Source organism: Coffea arabica, chromosome 5e, assembly GCF_036785885.1.
Source record: "Coffea arabica cultivar ET-39 chromosome 5e, Coffea Arabica ET-39 HiFi, whole genome shotgun sequence".
NCBI lineage: Eukaryota > Viridiplantae > Streptophyta > Magnoliopsida > Gentianales > Rubiaceae > Coffea > Coffea arabica.
The window spans coordinates 50361724-50381048 of record NC_092318.1 but is presented as its reverse complement, the minus strand read 5'-3'; the positions used below and the strand labels follow the sequence as shown (position 1 = coordinate 50381048).

Here is a 19325-nt window from a genome sequence, read left to right as displayed (position 1 = left end):
TCGATTTCTCATATACTGCAGGCCATTTGTTGGTTTTGATGGTTGCCACCTCAAACGACCATATGGAGGAATGTTGCTTACTGCTGTGGCTTTGGATGGGAATAACAACATATTCCCTTTGCAATTGTTGTGGCTGAATGTGAAAACAAAAAGACTTGGTCATGATTTTTTCATTTCTTTAAAGAATACTTTGGTCTATTTGATAACCAATTGCCTATAACATTTATGAGTGATAGACAAAATGTACATTTTGTTCTACTTACAAATATTCTATTTCTACTGTCATATAACTTAACTACCAATCTTATGTTTGTTCTAATTAAATTATGTTAACTGTAGGGTCTGAACTTAGCATATGAAGAATTGATGCCATACGCTAATGCAAGATACTGCTGTAGGCATATTCAGAGCAATTTTAAACTGTCTTTTCCAGGGTTACTGCTTAGTAATTACTTCTGGCAGGCAGCTAAGAGCTTTGATGCAGCTATTCATAAAAAGACAATGGAGAGAATTAAAGAGATAAATATTGAAGCTTGGAAATACTTGACAAAGATACTGCTAACAACTTGGGCCAGACACTCATTTTCTCCTGCTAAAAATATGATAATATGACGAATAACTTCACTGAATCTTTTAATGCATGGGTTAGTGATCTGAGGAGGTTGCCTATTCTTACATTGTATGAAGGTTTAAGGAGAAAATTCATAAAGAAACTACACAAGATTTCATAAGAGTTGTACATACACAGGTGTTGTGCCACCTAAGATTGTGGAGAAATTGAGAGAAATTGCCACTCAATCTAGAAAGTGTGAGCTTTCTATGACTAGTGAGACACTGTTTGAAGTAAAGGAATTTGGCAAGTCCTACATAGCCAATCTTCAGAAGAGAACTTGTGAATATGGAGCATTTCACATTTTAGGAATTCCATGCAAGCATGGTGCTTTAGGAATTATATATAGAAGAGAGAATCTTAAGAAATATTGTGATCCAATGTTTACAATTGAGGTGTACCAGAAGACATATTTTGGAATGATAAATCCAGTTTCTGATGAGAGAAACTGGTCTAATATGCTTGAGGTGACCCCTTCTACACTATTACCACCCCCATTAAGAAGAGCACCAGGTAGACCAAAGAAGACTAGAAGGAGAAGCTGATGAGGATGCTTCTTCAGCTCAAATAGGAAGGTCCAAAGCTTTTAAGTGCTCATTGTGCCAATCTTATGGGCATAATAAGAGAACTTGTGAAAGAGCTCCAATGAAAGTAAAGAAGGGAAGCAATGCCTCTAGTAGTTAGGTTATGCACATTGCCTATATGACCTTTGTTCATTATTTGCTTTGGTTAATGTGACATTCTAACTGATTTCATGATATCAGGTTCGTCAAAGAAGAGAGAAACCAGGTAGAGGATTGGCTAATACAGGGTTAACTGAGGCTGTACTTTAGCTATTATAATAGTTGTTGGATTCAAAATTTATTATGGCATTCACTATCAACTGTTACACTTTATTTCTGAATACAGGATCATGTTTCTGGAAATGTACCTGTTGTTTTCTCAAGTCAAGGTAGCAATCCTAATTGTCCAAATCAGGTATGTCTTATATTCATGTCCTTGTAAGTTGTATACTACTGTTAATTTATGGAGATACCTAAATGTTGGATACAAGCAAGGGAAACACAAATTCTGTACCGGATTCTATCCGCTACTGCTAATGTACAAAATCAATTTCAAGCTGGACCAAGTGGAACAAAGAAGGAATAACTTTGTTCATTTCAATTTCATTTGACAACCACATACATCTTTATATGCATATACACGTCTCTGATATGATAAGAGTGTTAAACTAACTATGTACATGTGAATGTACTACGCAACGAAAATTTAAATATAGTACATGTGAATGTACTACACAGCGAAAATTTAAATATATTTACCTCTAACCATTGTTGTCAAGTATAAGTTGATCTCTTCTTGTATCTTTGATTCCTTCTTATCTATTCTAACAAAACAAAATATATAGAAAAAGAAAAAATAGAAGGAGAATTTAGAGTAAGGATCTTCTAACCTATGCCTAACCCCAAAAGTGTACAATTGATGGAATACCACAGGTTATTTATAGGTTAGGCTAGAGACCCTTACTGGCAAATACAAAAATCCCTAAGCTTTCCTTCCATCAAGGAAATCTTGCCAAAATTCATAACTGAAATAATATTTTCTGACTAATTGATTGATTTGATTGATTAACTGATTGAATAAGACATCAATTAATAGTAGATATCAATCAATCATTGACAAATGGAAGATACTAATTAATTATTGACAAAATGTCAATCAATTAATCAGAATGTCAATCACCAATCATTATATAATGGGAGATGCTAATTAATTATTGACAAAAAGTCAATCAAGTAATTACGATATCAATCATTTTAAAATCAATCATGTGGGTCATAACTGTCTCAAAAGAGGCAAGTCTTACATTCTCCGACTTGACCCACATGAAATAGTCAGATAACTTATGAGTGACTAACTAGTTAAAATTGGCCATAAATCTTGTTTGTCATTCACCAAATTCAACAGTTATGTAATAGTTGCTTAATTAGAAAATAATAATACCCGAATCATGGCAGTTATACTCTCATGGCAAACACTTTCTTCCATGTATTACAATGTATTATACTTCCTAATCAAGTGCTTTAAAAGAACTTTATGAATAAGTTCATATAAGTTATTCAAGGTCTAACTTTATGGATCACATGATCCTTACTTTATACATGAACATCAATGTGCACAAAATCATGTAAATATAAATATCTCGAGTGTCTAGACAATAACAATAGTTTGAGAATAATAGCAAAATACTAAATAAACTACTGAGTTCCATGTGAGTTATTTGATCATTAATAACTCAGCCGACAACCTTTAGTTGTTTGATCAACAATAATAACTCCTTATTGTATACTCAATAGCAATATTTTGCTTTTCAAATAACTATTGAATACCTTATGTCGACTTGTCTATTTTGACACTCGCTCTTTCATGTATACATAATGAAAGGGTATAATCAAATGAAATATCTATAATAGCTACAATACAATATCGATAAACTTTATGCCAAATAGTAGATGCTTGTGGTATAACTTTAGAGCATCCTTGGTGAATTTATATTCATTCCAATGTTTGATGTGAACATTATGCAATTGTTCACTATTATTACTTAAAAATAATCAAAAAACTCTTGCATGAAGGTTTTAAGATAGATTAACTATCTTTTACATTCTATTTTGTGAATATCAATGATAGAAGGGTTTCACAAATATTAGGATTGAGAAAAACTCTCATAATATTACTCCCACTAACCTTAATGTATATTAATTTATTAGAAAAATTCTTCTAAGATCAAATGAAGAATAAATTAATATACTATTGGGAAGAAACAATTAAAATTGCATTCTCTACAAATATATTATGGTGACACATTTGTACACCTAATTATCAAAAGTCACGTTAAGGACATTTATTTTCATATTTATCTAATGTAACTCTAATAGTGAGTTACTAGTATCATAATTACCCTAAATAAAATCTCTCAAAATTTGATTAAGATTTTGTGATAATTTGTGACATTATTCCTGAATATGGAGATTTCTCCATTTTTACCTTATGAAAATATTACCCAATTCATCCTTAAACTCTTGTACGTATACAACATAGTAACCAGAGAACTTCAATTCTCTATAGAGAACATTTTGCCTCTCACTACGTCAAAGATAACTCAACCGGTAGGTTAAAAGTGGATTTATCTTTATGTGTTTGTTTGAGAAGGAGTTTTTCAATTGATTGCTTATCTAAAATAATTAAATAATTATTTTGAGAAAAGCTATCAATTTTTCATATGTAAAGGAGTCAATATGAATCCTTACCATTTCAAAACTCCATTCGAGAGTCAAAACACTCCCACTTACTTCATGTTCTTAAGAATTTAAATCTCCAGTTCTAATGATTCTTGAAGTGTAAAACGAATCTAAATTTCTTGAAATAAGATAGCTTGTTTCCTTTGTGCGGCTTCTTTATGTGTAGGTTAATTACCCTTACAAAACTGAACATAATATTTTAAACTTGATTTCCATCCATACCATAATCAAAGTGGTGTTTAAACAACATTGGAGGAACTTGTTTAAGTATATACTTCAATTTCAAGGCATTACTCACAAGATATAAAGATTTGTCAAAATGCTATATCCACAACTATCTCATTATTTTCTTAAGATACATCATTTGGATGTAACTAATCAAGCATTGCTTTTACTCATTAGCAATGCTTCATAATTAAGGAATTTATAAAATGAGCACATATAGGATTGTCCTCTAATTTTGTGTGCCTTCATTTTATTTTCTATCCCTCAAATTTCAAATATCTTTTATCGTTTGAACACTTACAAAGGTATCAAATATTGATCCTTTATCAAATAAGAAAGGAATTTTACATTTGATGAATGGTTACCTAATAATGAGATAAATATCTCTCACTTAATCAAAAAAGATAACAAATAATTCAGTGTTATAATGAAAATCTTATGGCATCTATAATGGTTGAATAGTTTGTTTTACTTATGCAGTCTACCTGAAATATTATAGTCAATAAATCTAAAATTTTTAAAGATTTATGATTTATCAACTCTTTATTTCCTTATAGAGATATATTTCAATCTCTTATGCCAAAATTTAAGGAGTTTCCCCAATGATAAACATACTTGCTGTCAATATAATTATTGTGGACAAGTGCAGTATATTGCTCAATTCAAAGAATGGTACTAAAAATTTTAGAATTAATAATTTCACTATTTTCAAAACTACTACTGAATAATGAAGTTCATAATCATACCCAATAGTAATTAATTTGAAAATAGAAATTCTAAAGTAACAAGAAAATAATGTTTTAGAAAAAAAAATAACAAATTTTCTTAAAATGAGCAATAATACATCACTTATCTTTATGTGAACAATTTTTCTTTTGTTTCTATAAAGAAACTTTTGTTCACTTTTCATATAATCAGAAATTTGTTATACTGGCAGCATAAATTGACAGTTTTAGCCAATTCACCAAATATATCACAATTTATAACATCAACAATTGATATTTTCTTTTGAGTTACTTTCTCTCAAAGTAGAGTATCAAATATCATTCTCTTACAAACAACGTTGATCTTTATCACTGTTTGATTTAATGAGAACAAAATTACCTTTCTTTCTATTTCTTCTTTCATGAAGGTTAAGTTTCTCTTATTTCTTAAGCGCTTTATCCTTTCTTAATACACATGGTTAAAACAAGTAATTAACCATTTATTTTATATGTATTATAAAGGTCTGAATGGTTAAGAAATTCTGCATGAAAGAATCAAGAATGAAATATTAGAGAAATAACTCAATCTCAATTTGATGGGACTTTAATTGATGATATAGCAAAATTCTCAAATCTAAGAAATAAGCTAAAATACACTTCAATATTTAAGTGTCACAAAAGAAAACCTTCTAATGGTGCTAGTTAAAACTTGCAACAATTTCTTTATGACTTTCATGCAAGATGTAACTATAAATACTTAGGGTTTGAACCCTAATTTATATGAATATGAGACAGAATGAGCAAACTATTAAATTGCTCCCAATTCTCATACTCAACCTCTATATTAGCAAATATATCCACATTATGAGAATGGTTTGTTCATTCTCGTAAAAGTGCTAATTTAAAACTAGCACAAAAAATAAAAGAGAATGAATTTAAAAATCAAGCTAATAAGAACCATAAAATCATTGGAATGAAACATTAAATTAACAATCAAGAACTATATCATAAAAAAAGTTATGAAATTTGTAACCTTGATTTTTGTACCTTGATTTTGAATCAACCTTATGTCAATTCAAATAGTAAATTCAAACCTTTTTGTGGACAAAGGCTGTAAACATGCATAGAATTTACTTTACTTAATCATATGACTAGTAATCTAGAACAATGAATTAAAGAAATAATTCGTACTTGTGGGCATAGAAATATCTCTTAATTGACTGTCTAATTTACCATTTTATGTCAATTAATCTCATCAAAATAACTACCTCCCTGTGGGGTCGGAAAACTATCTCAATGAATTAATTGCAACTTGATCTAGATGCCATTTTTTTAAATTTCTTTAATCACTCAACAATATGTGAAAAAGAAATACAAAATTTCTCCAAAAACCAATATACTTAAAATACTGTGGCTACTCCTAAGTATACGGCGCTATAAGAAAAATTATCAACTAGTCAATATGTTGACTAAAAATTCATAACTTCAATCACCAAACTGTATGTGATGAAAAACTTTTCTCATCAAATATTTGGGATGCTGTGGCTACTCCCAAATATATAATGCAAAAGTGAAATTATTAGCATGACATCTTATTTTTTGTCAACAGTCTAAAAACTTTATGTTGACTGAATTTCATTGAATTTTCCTTTTCTTTTATAATCACCTAATCTTATGTGATTAAAGTTATTTACACCGTATATTTGAGATGCTGCGACTACTCCTAAATATACAATGTAAGAAAATTTCTAATGAAAATTCATAGAAAATAAGTAGTCAATTTGTTGACTAGAAATCCTTGGGTCCGTTTGGATCCCTTGTTTTTGAGCTGTTTTTGAAAAACTATTTTTTACATTCCAAATGCTACAGTACATGTGTATTTCTAAAACAACTCCAAAAACACCATATCCAAACATTATATCAAAAACAACTACATATGTATATTTCAATTATGTATATTATATATATATTATATTAATATAAATTGAAATACACAAATTGAAAATTATATATATATTATATTATATAAATATTTATATACATTAATATTATACATTAATATTGTATATTATACATAATAAATATAATATACATAATATGTAATGTTGTATACATAAATGTGTAAATATTTATACATAATATATTATGTATATTATATTATAATATATACATTATTAATGTATAATATTATTATGTACATTATTGTGTATAATAATGTTATGTATAATATCTAATATACATAATATGCAATAATGTAATAATGTATATTATGTATAATATAATATATTATGTATATTATAATATATATATACAATATTATGTACATTATACAAATTGAAAATTATATTTTATATATTTATATATTATATGTTATATAAATATTTATATAATGAAATATACAATACATATTGCAAATTGAAATATTATATAAACACCATATTTATGATATTATAATATTTATAATTAATATTATGTATATTAAATATTTATATATTTATTTATACATATTATAAGTATTTTATTTTATTTAAAAAATATTTTTATATATTTATAATATATTTATATGAATATTATATATTATATAAATTATATATAATATAATATATATTATATATTATATATATTATAAATTTATATAATTGTACATTTATACGTAATATATATATTAATGTATATTTGTAATATATATTTATATTATGTATTATATATAATATAATACATTTATAATACATTTATACATTTATATTAATATACATAATATTAATTTTACATTTATACATAATATTAATACATTTGTACATTTATATTAATTATATTAATACATTTATACATAATATTAATATATATTAATAAAATTATGATTTATACATTTATATAATATTCATTTGTAATTTATAAATTTATAATAATATACACTTATACACTTACAAATATATTTATATTATGTATTATATATAATATAATACATTTATAGTGCATTTATATATTTTTATATAAATACATAAATATATTTATGTATAAATATTTATAAATGTATTATAAATGCATAAATGTATATTTATGTAAAAATATAAAAATTATAATTTATACATTTATACATTTATATAATATTCATTTATAATTTATACATTTACAATAACATACACTTATACACTTATACATTTATAAATATATTTATATTATGTATTATATATAATATAATAAATTTATAATACATTTATATATTTTTATATAAATATATAAATATATTTATTTATAAATATTTATAAATGTATTATAAATGCATAAATGTATATTTATATAAAAATATAAAAATTATAAATTATAAATTATAAATTATACATTTATATAACATTCATTTATAATTTATACATTTGTAATAATATACACTTATACATTTATAAATATATTTATATTATGTATTATATATAATATAATACATTTATATATTTTTTAGCGAATATATAAATATATTTATTTATAAATATTTATAAATGTATTATAAATGCATAAATGTATATAAAAATAAAATTATAATAATTATAAATTATAATAATGCCCAAAAATATGTTTTAAAAATACCTCTGAAAATAATACAACAAACATCTACAGTAAAAGTTTTTCATATAGTTTTTGAAAAACATCCCCAAAAACAACTAATCCAAACGGACTTGTATTTCAAAAACGATTTCAAAAACGAAATGCTACAGTGCTGTTTTTGAAAAATAACCGCAAAAATAGCTAATCCAAACGGAGCCCTTGATTTTAATCACTAAACTATATGTGATCAAAATTGTAGTACACCAATGTTTAAAATGCTATGGCTACTCTCAAACAAAAAGTGTGCAAGACTTTATAAGGATATCAAAATAGCCAAAATCTGTATTTTGGCAAAAGAATTTCATAATTTTCTTTTTTTTTATATATTCATTTTTTTTAACCACCAGCCTTTATGTGATTAAAATACTTCATGCATCAAATAATTCAGATGTAAGACACACTTTACAAAGGAAATTCTCTGAAATTTAAATATAGTCAACTATACTAGTGTTGACATTATAATATGAGATACATGAACATGAATGTAGTGCACAAAATACTACATAATTCCAAATAACAATAGGAACATGGAGGCAAATTCATATTGAAATCATGCCTTTAGACATTTAATTCATAATAAGGTAGTAGAGATTCAATAAACCTCTAGATCCATTCATATAAAGTCAATCAATTATCTTGCATGGATTAATATAATATTAATCTTTTGATGGTTGAATATAACAACTCTTTATATGTTTCTTGAATTGTTATATTATAGTGATAATAACAATCAATACATATAACCCTTACAATCACAAATATGTAAGTCTAAAAAACATTCAAATTACTTGCAATCATACCAGATTATTGGAGAAAATCTGGATGAATTGCATAACCAAATAAGATATCATATGAATGATACATATATCTATGATTAGTCATTAAATCTCAATTATTGAGAAAATAAACCATAGATCCCATGACAAATTAAATTCGATTCGTTCAAACTTGATATGAATCTCTAAAACTTTTATCAGATTGCCAATAAATCATGAAATTATAAGCTGAACAACATGATTAGAGGTTGGCTCTGATACCACATGTTAAACTAACTATGTACATGCGAATGTACTATGCAGAGGAAATTTAAATATAGTACATATGAATGTATTACGTAGCGAAAATTTAAATATACTTACCTCTAACCATTGTTGTCAAGTATAAGTTGATCTCTTCTTGTATCTTTGACTTCTTCTTATCTATTCTAACAAAACAAAATATGTAGAAGAAGAAAAAGTAGAAGGAGAATTTAGAGTAAGGATCTTCTAGCCTATGCCTAACCCCAAAAGTGTACAATTGATGGAATACCACAGGCTATTTATAAGCTAGGCTAGGGACCCTTACTGAAAAATACAAAAATCCCTAGAATTTCCTTCCATCAAGGAAATCTTACCAAAATTCATAACTGAAATAATATTTTCTGACTAATTGATTGATTTGATTACTTAACTGATTGAATAAGACATCAATTAATAGTAGATATCAATCAATCATTGGCAAATGGAATATACTAATTAATTATTTACAAAATGTCAATCAATTAATCAGGATGTCAATCACTAATCATTATGTAATGGGAGATGCTAATTAATTATTGACAAAATGTCAATCAATTAATTATGATATCAATCATTTTAGAATCAATCATGTGGGTCATAATTGCCTCAAAAGAGGCAAGTCATACAAAGAGCACTTTATGATTCATTTTTGTTAGAATGGAAGGCTTGCAAAGGCTAGACCCACAAGAACAAGAAATACTATTGAGAAAAGGACTGGTGGTATCCTCATTCATTCACGTATACCTTCTAGAGAAAATGCCCTGTGGAAAGCAATAATGGAGCTTCTCAAATATCTAGAACTGTTACCATAGAAACTAATGCAACTACTAACTCTGCCAATGTTAGTAGCTCCTTCAGCTTGTGGTTTTAATGGCTGATCACTACATATCTAATTAGTAATTTATATAGTATTTTACAAAGCTGCAGTCAGTGGTAGTGGTATGAATCTTTTGTACATCAAATCTCATGATGGAACTGATACCATATAGTCACCTAGTCACCTAAGCTTAGCAATCCTCACCATCTGGACAACTAGTCTGAGATGGTGTTTTGTGTTCAATGGATTGCTTGGCAAACTTAAATCTGTAACTGAAAGTAAGGTGCTACAGTTGCAACATTTACAATCCTAATCATCTGCAAAGCCTATTAAGATGTTTCTTTTTTGCCCTGGATTGCTCATTATGGGTATTCAATCAACTTGAGTGTATGGCCTTGTTATTTATCATATTTAAGACTTGTTTTAGTTTATTTTGTTTATAGTGCTTTGTACCACTTGCATATGCAATTGTACAAGTGGTTCTATAATTTTTTTGTTTTGAAGCATGGTAGATAAACTCCTATTAAATATTGTAGATGAATTTAAATCCACCATATCTTGACCTTGTGGTTCTATCACTATATAATTACCAAGGCTCAAGTTTTGGTGGTACATTCTTACAATTTTATCCAATTTTTCTTCTTTTTTTTATTGCCATTTTTCTTGCTCAAAAATTTTAACTCATTTTCTTGTAGGATCAATGGGGATAAACTTGGAATATAATTGTTTGACAAGACTGATTCATCATTTTTAAATTTACTTTTTATGACATGGACTTGATTTGTTACCAAATATGTCAATCAAGGGGTGGGTAGTGTAATTTTTGATATTAGAAAGTATTTATGTGTAATTGTCAGAAATTTTGAAGGAGGTTTCTGAAATTATCCCTAAACATAACTATAGAAGCATTATTATGGGAAATAAAAGCTTTTGCCATTGTACATAGGAAAAAGAGAAATATTACCTGGATAAAACAACTATAGAAGATATGTATATATAAAAAGAAACCTACAAAACACTTTATCGCCATATAAAGCTTATGTTTACTAGAGCTATAAATGCGCATAAGAATTGTTCTGCGTACGTAGTAGGTTACTAAAAAGCAGATAATGTTTTCGGTAATGATGCTCAACTTTTTAATTTCATACACTTTCCCTTTTATTCTTTATTATGTGCAAAAGATAAAAATGTTCATGACAGTTAACACTTGAGTTTTCGTACTAAGATGGCGCAGAAGAGAAAATATGAAGTTAGAATAGGAGTGGAAAAATTATGTCACTTGTTCATTTGTCTACTTATTTGATACAAGGGAGACTTTAAGCAAAGAAAAAGGAAAAATGCAGAGATTTCAGTACCGAATTAGGCATCTTATGAGCAGCTGATTAATAATGTTCCTATCAGTTTGAATTGCGCAAAGTCTTGGGACCATCACAGTTCTTATTTGCATTGATACATGGTTTGTGAAAAATTTGCTTGCAATGTTTATGTGCTTTCGAACCTAGCTTGAGCTTATGAAATGATTAGTAATGCCCAATCGTAAATGAATTTTCGTACTTTAGAATGCCATCTCAGTCAAACCGTGGAGCAACACAGCAAAAGTTGCCCTATCAGCGATCCCATTGCAGCCAGACCAGCTACATTCCCCTTAGCCACTTCATGACAAAAGCTGCAATATTATTCACACATCAAATTTACAGATGAACTCTTCCATTTTTCACAGTTCTTTTTTTCCCACTCATTTTGTCACTTTACAACTCTCTTAAACAAAAGGCCCAAAAAAGCCAAAAAAAAAAGGAACTTTTACAGAACAGAACCACTAGGGGCTACTGTTTCTATATTTTGCGCAAAATTATATTTGCGCCATGTTGAGGTTTATGGGTTACAACGAAACAAGGAGCATGAATATAAGATGGAGAAAGCTCAAATTCGAAATGTTGAAGTATCATTGTCAAAGCAAGTTTAGCTTCCATCAAAGCAAAATTGTTACCGATGCAAATTCGAGGACCCCAGCTGAAAGGAAAGAATGAAAGTTGATTTTTCGTGGCTTTAGCGATGCCTTGGGAAAATCTTTCAGGTTTGAATTCTTTGCAGTCTTCACCCCAGAGTTGAGGATCATGATGCAGTAGGATTATAGGTAACATGAGGAATACACCTGGAGGAAAACTCATTTCTCCTAGTTTTGTTTCTTCGTAGATGGTCCTTGAGAATATTATAGATGGTGGATACAACCTCAGAACTTCGTACAAAATCATCGTTACCTGCGTTTAATAGAAACTTAAGGAAGATATCAACATGGAAAGAATTTCACATTTAAATATAAAGCTTAGGGTCTATTTGACAACATTAAAAAGTGCTAAAACTGAATTTTTTCGGACATTCAAATGTTTTGAGTGTTTGATAAATGAAAATCCATCTGCTGAATTTGTTAAACAGTGCTGAAGTTGTCTGTATTTTTTTCAGCATAAGAATCCTAACTGAATACTTAATTCTGATAAGAATTAATAGAATTACTTCAACTATCTTATTTTATTTATCAAATCTACCATTGTTTGTTAATTATGTTCAAAATTCTTGTCTAATTAAACAATCTGATATTCTCTATCTAAGGGTTTTCTATTTCTTTTTTCTCCCTTTGTAATGACTTTTACATCTTCTCCATACTCCTCATATAATATATTTCATCTTTTATAATAATTTGATTTAAAAATAAATATTTTCATTTTCATGCCTAATAATTTTAAGCTAATTAAATCATAGGTTCTATTTCTTTTTTGGATGTAAAGATATAAGGGCAAAATTGTTAAATTTAACTTATTAACCATTCAATAATAAATGTTTATCAAATAGTATAAATAGGTTTAGCATTAAAATTCAGACATTTATATATTTCTTTTCAGTGTTTAAAATTCAGCAAATTAATTGTTTCAGTATTCAGATTTTAGAATTCAGATTCAATTTTATCAAACGGAACCTTAATCCATGAAAAAGAATATTGTCAAAAAATAATTTCACATAAAAATTGCTAGGATGTTAAGAGGCTTGGACTGATATAGGGATAGAGTTATAACATATACAAAAGATTTTAGTCTAGTGATTAAATTTGAAACTCCAAAAATTAGAGGTGAGGGTTGTGATCTTCTTGTTTCCTCCCCTCTTTTTAAAACCCACCCCTCTTCTTCTAGAAAAAAAAAATTTAAGAAAAAGGGTAAGCACGTTAATTTGCACTACTTAAGTAAATATAAAATCATATAGTGTTGAAAACATTTTTTTCCTTTTTGGGGTCAAGGGAGGAGCAAGTAATTAGTGCTTACTTTTGGTAACAAAGGAGAGGAAACCCGGGCAAGTGGGGGACAAGATTTTTTGAGCCCTACATAATTTTACAAGATCAAGGAGAAAAAGATGTGGTGATGTGTAAAAATCTGTGTAATTTGATAATGGAATTCTATTCATGAAATTTGTCACTGTAATTCTACATCAGAGAATTGAGAAAATCTAGTTACCGTTTGAGGAAAGTTGAAGGTACAAGAATACTTACAATTTTGAGGCGGTTTAAGCCATCATAATCTGGTTTGTTATTCCCGAAAACTCGCAAAATCTCTTCTCTAGCATGAACTTGCCAATGTGGGTGCATGCTTAACAAAACCATGGTCCATACCAGCAGATTTGAGGTACTTTCTTGGCCAGCAAAGTAAAATGTTTTGCATTCCTCAATCACCTCGCCAGTACTCAAACCATGCTTTTTTCCTTGCTCTTGAATTTCTCTTGCATTGGATTTCAATAACATAGACAACAGGTTGTCATCATCATCTTTTCCTAGCTTCATGACCCTTTCTCTTTCCATTATAATATCTAGAAAAAGAGCTTGGAGTTCATTGTTGATCTTTTTCATTCTCTTGTTTCTCTTTGTTGGTAGAAAACTGCAAATAGCAAATTAACACTTTTATCCTTTAGAGGCCTTGAGAAAAACAGTAATAAGTTTTTTCTAAAAGAATAAAATTGCTGTTTTTAATTAACAGATAAATGCATGATAATCAATATCACCTCCATCCTGGAATGTAAACTGATTTCAAAACTTGGCCAGTTAATTCTGCTTGTTCTTTCTGAAGCTTGAATATCTTTCTTCCTTGTGCGTGGCAGTTTCCGAATGTAGTTCTTGAAATCACATCGCTGGTTAAATCATCAAAATGAGGCTGCACATCCAACTCCAAACAACTCTTTTCTGCTAATAGAGTTTCCCACTTCCTTATCATTTCATTGCAGCAAAAGTACATTTTAGGCAGCATGTTCTGCACAAAATTGACACGAAGAAAATCGTTATCAATTTCTTGATAAAGTGAAAGATGTAATCACGTTTAGAAATCTTTGCTTTGTAGATAATTGAAATTTGATCCTTTTGAAAGGTCTACTACTAATTACTTAGGTAAAAAAAATTACTAGACAAGTGGCTTTGCTTCTCTTGTATGTATGTGGTATTCACATTTATATATCAAACTCTCATAAAAAAAAAAACCTCTGTCCAACCTTTTCTCTTATTAGGAGCAATGACTTAATTTGTATCATGATTCTGTTACTTAATTGGAAGGGCTGAATAGGCTATTTTCCCCCTAAGCTAGTTGTATACGTTTTCTAAGCCTAGAAGTATTTCTAAGGTACTCTAATTAGTTTTCAAGTTCTGTTTTTAACTAATTAATTTAAGCAAAATTCCTATTGGTTTTGGATGGTATCTTTTCATGTTTCACTTTTCCAAATAGGTTTGTCCTTCTCAAAACTATCAAAGAAGTGCATTATCATAGGGTTTTTTAATAGCTTTTCCAATGCATTTACTTGTAAGCAACTTCAGAACGGGTAGAGCAAAGAAAAAAACATGCCTTGCATAACATTGTAAAATCTACTTAGGTTATTAATATTTATTTTTCTCTAACAAAATTTGATTTATTGGAACATTTTATTTGGATTATAATATACAAATTCAGAAATTTCTTCTTAGTTAAGTATCATATATAGAATCTACTAAGCTCTTAATAATTCTAAACTCCTATAAGAGAAAATTTCTTTCTGTCCCTTGTTTTTGTCAAATATTGAAAAAAAATTTCTTATTATCCACAAAACGCGTTTGTCAACAACTTTTTTTCTTATCTCACATACATCACATTAAAATAGTACTATAATAAATAATCCTAAAAATTTTTTCCAACAAACCTTCAATCCATACAAACCTTTTATGTTGTCTTTTGTCTAAATTTGGTCTTTTTTGGTTGTAGTAACCTATATATTGCTCAACTGATATAGTATACTTTAGCTTTGCTGGAGATGCGTTGTTATCTTCTTTAAGCATCACCACTAAAGGTCTATTTGATAACATTAAAAAGTGCTGAAACTGAACTTTTTCAGACATTCAGATGTTTTGAGTGTTTTATAAATGAAAATCTATCTGTTGAATTTGTTAAGTAGTGCTGAAGTTGTGTGTATTTTTTTCAACACAAGAATCCTAATTGAATGCTTAATTCTAATAAGAATTAATAGAATTACTTCAACTACCTTATCTTATCTACCAAATCTACCCTTATTTGTTAATTATGTTTAAAATTCTTGTCTAATTAAACAATCTGGTATTCTCTATCTCAGATTCTCAGGGTTTTCTATTTCTCTTTTCTCCCTTTTTAATGACTTTCACATCTTCTCCATACTCCTCATATAATATATTTCAGCTTTTATATTATTTTGATTTAAAAATAAATATTGTCATTTTCATGCCTAATAATTTTAATCTAATTAAATCATAGGTTCTATTTCTTTTTTGGATATAAAGATATAAGGGCAAAATTATCAAATTTAACTTATTAAACATACAGTTATAAATGTTTAAATGTTTATCAAACTGTATAAATAAACTTAGCATTAAAATTCAGACATTTATAAATTTCTTTTCAGTGCTTAAAATTGAGCAAATTAATTGTTTTAGTATTCAGATTTCAGAATTCAGACTTCAGAATTCAGATTCATTTTATTAAACGGAACCTAAGTCTAAGCATAGCAAAATGTTGAGCTTATGGAGTAAATAACCGCAAAGGCCAGATACTTGAGAAAAGATTGCTCATTTGTTTTCTTATTCAAGCAGAATATAACAATAAAAAATCCAGATGACCACTCTTGTATTTTTTTTCTGCCCTATTAGTGATGCCATGGAATCAATTTACGACCAAATGAAAAGGAAAATATTTACCTTGAGCTTCTCCACATAGAAAGCTGGGGTGACAATCTTTCTGTGCTTAGCCCACTTCTCATCTTCATAGCCTGCCAAACCAGCTACTAGAAACTTGGCCAGTGGGTTGGGAATTGGCTTCTTGAAGATGACATTTTTAGTCAATATTTCTCTTATTAGTTCAGGGTCCATTATAAGCACCTTTGCCACTGGACCAACCCAATAGAATGATTTTTCACCTGCATGTTCCTGCTCACGTCAGTGTCTCTTTACTATTGTGACAATAATTGAAAAGAAATCTTCACCATTTTGATATTTTATGCATGAACGTTGTATTTCTTGCAAACAGAGAAACTTTGAGAGCTATAAAAAGAAGGTGCACTGAAGAAAATCACCGAAACAAGGATTTTTGTCTTTAGTTTAAAGCTACTTGCAAGTATGACTGCAACTGGCTTCTGTTGAGATCAATTAGTCATTCATAAGAATAGCAACTTGGTCACGTTTCATGAGCTAATCTTGCAATGATATTTGAGTAGTTAATACTATACTCACTGGACGCAAGAATATTACAGAAACAAAGGGTTGATGTCAGTTTTGGCTAACATTTTGGTGGCAGCTGCAGAACTTAAATACAAAATGCGCCCTCAAGAAAATGTTTATATACAAGTTGTGGCTTTTATTAACTTACAATCCGATTGCAATCAAGAAACAGCTGAAAATGAAAGCGAAAACCATTTCTTCCCGGGATATCTCCCTTTCTTTGTATTTTTGACACTAAATACTGGCAGCATTAGAATTTTAGTTAGATTAAGATGTACTGCCGGAAAAAATTCAACTTGAAGCATTGCTCAAGTGCTATCTTCACATATTACAGTTTGTCCTAATTATGTCTACAACATATTGCTATGGTGCTAGGACTGAATATATATATGTCTAACCTTGTCTCTAATCAAGATTAGGTTGTATTATAAACACATTAAATTCCAGCATATATACTACACAGCCTCACAATCCAATCTTAAGAGAAGTTAAAAATCAGAAACTATATATGGGAATTAAATAGGTGGACCACTCTAGATTATTAATTACTTATTCCCATCAAGATGCAAAATTTCAACCACCATATGTGACAACACAAGGATGCAGATCAAACGCAGGTAGGGATTTTCAATATATCTTAAGCTGTATTTTTAATGTTAAATTTGCCGCAGTTGTTATCAGGGCACAACAGAAGATACTAACGGAGCCATGTCACTAGGACAGTTTATCACTCAACATTGGCGTAACTACTTGATTTGATAGTCGTAAGTTCTAAGATGAAGAGGGCACCTTTAAACGCATTCCAAAAAAAAAAAAAAAAAAAAACAAAGGAGAATCCAGGGCAAGAAGGATCTTGATGTCTTGCAATCAGGTCATGACAACCACCAAACTATTGTTTATAGAAGCATCACTATTGCTCCTTGGAAGGTAAAAAAGGAGGTATGTCAGTAGTTCAAATAATACTCCCACTAAATGAATTTCTGTAGCCAGTTCAATCATTCATAGCACATTTTTCCATTTCAAACATATTTTTTTAGCAAAATTTTTCACATATATTATGTCCCTGCATTTAGACTTTTTCAAAACATATTCTCCATTTGTTTTCAAATAACTCATACTTGAAGGCCCATTTAACCATTGCCCCAGCCCCTGAGGGCAGTCTTTGATGAATAAACACTGCAGTTTTAGTCACCCAACGACCTGGAAAATAAAATTCTAATAAGCCCTTAAAATTGCGGCTGCATGGCCAGCTTAGAATGTGAAATAAAGATTCTCTACATAGATTGATACAATATATACATGTAAATTTGTAATTTCTGTTGCTAAAAGTTATGTGAGATAGTTTTCCATGAAGACTTGGAGGTAATGTGCAAAAAAAAAAAAAAGGAGAAAGAAAAACCAATTGTTGAGGGCGCCTAGACACGAAACTATGGTAGCTAGTCTGAAATGGATTTACATAATATGGAGTGAACAGAAAAAAGGGAAAACAAAATATGGTCGGAATGTATGAATTTTTTAATTAATAAACAATAACTCCATCTACTGTAGAGAACTGCAATGAAAATTAAGTACCGACACAAGTAAGAATTGCACTCTTTATTCATTAACCAAGTTCAAATTCTTGAGATTTCTTACCATATGTTTTGATGAGATGAAGTTGAAACGGCAAGACGCGAGGAAGAATATCATCAGATAATTTGATGGGTTTAGAGTTGGCTGCTTTAATCATGCTACCAATCTCCTTGGTGTCTCCATATAATAGCCTGTAGGGATTTCCATTGAAACCTTGCTTTCTAAGGCATCTTTCTATCCTTTTCGGGTTCAACCATACCCAATTTACAGTTCTTGCTGCCCAAAAAATTAGCAGCATAATCAAGACAAAAATGACTAAAACTGATAAAGGGGTTTTCATTTTCTCTATTGTGCTCCTGAAATTTGAATTTAATACTATAAATTCGAAAACACTCGGATGTATAAGACCTGAACACAAACTGACTAATACACACACGCTTAGAGAAAGAGAGAGAGATTTGCCGAGAAAAAGGAAGCTATAGGTCAATTTATAGCCCTCTTCTCCCTGCCATTACCATCTAGTGGTGCATTAATCAATCACATTGCAGTACTGCCTCTTGAGCAGTTGTTGCTCTCTTCCTGTGGGAATCTTTGCTGCACTATGGACCACTTTATTTCATTGGATGGAAAAAATTAACTTTGGTTTAAAGAATATTAGCAGTAGCCTGTGACCACATTTTAGTTGGCCTGATGAG

General features: G+C 29.1%; 2 protein-coding genes across 3 annotated transcripts; one reads left to right on the top strand and one right to left on the bottom strand.

The window, feature by feature from the left end:
* Positions 1–608: 608 nt before the first annotated feature.
* Positions 609–4626, top strand: LOC140007100 (uncharacterized). Its single transcript, XM_072049813.1, has 5 exons — positions 609–687; positions 749–1077; positions 1375–1434; positions 1520–1588; positions 4618–4626. The coding sequence occupies exons 1-5, from the start codon at positions 609–611 to the stop codon at positions 4624–4626; spliced, it is 546 nt and encodes a 181-aa protein (XP_071905914.1).
* Positions 4627–11969: 7343 nt separating this feature from the next.
* On the bottom strand, positions 11970–19066 carry LOC140006326 (cytochrome P450 CYP72A219-like). Of its 2 annotated transcripts, none has more exons than XM_072048150.1 (5): positions 18694–19066; positions 16540–16757; positions 14358–14602; positions 13852–14233; positions 11970–12574 (listed from the first exon to the last, which is right to left on the bottom strand). In XM_072048150.1, exons 1-5 carry the CDS (start codon positions 18968–18970, stop codon positions 12149–12151), a joined length of 1548 nt encoding a protein of 515 aa, XP_071904251.1. In that variant the 5' UTR covers positions 18971–19066; the 3' UTR covers positions 11970–12148. The 2 variants fall into 2 exon arrangements, with proteins under 2 accessions (XP_071904251.1, XP_071904252.1); XM_072048151.1 differs by having other exon boundaries at positions 12289–12590.
* Positions 19067–19325: the final 259 nt, after the last annotated feature.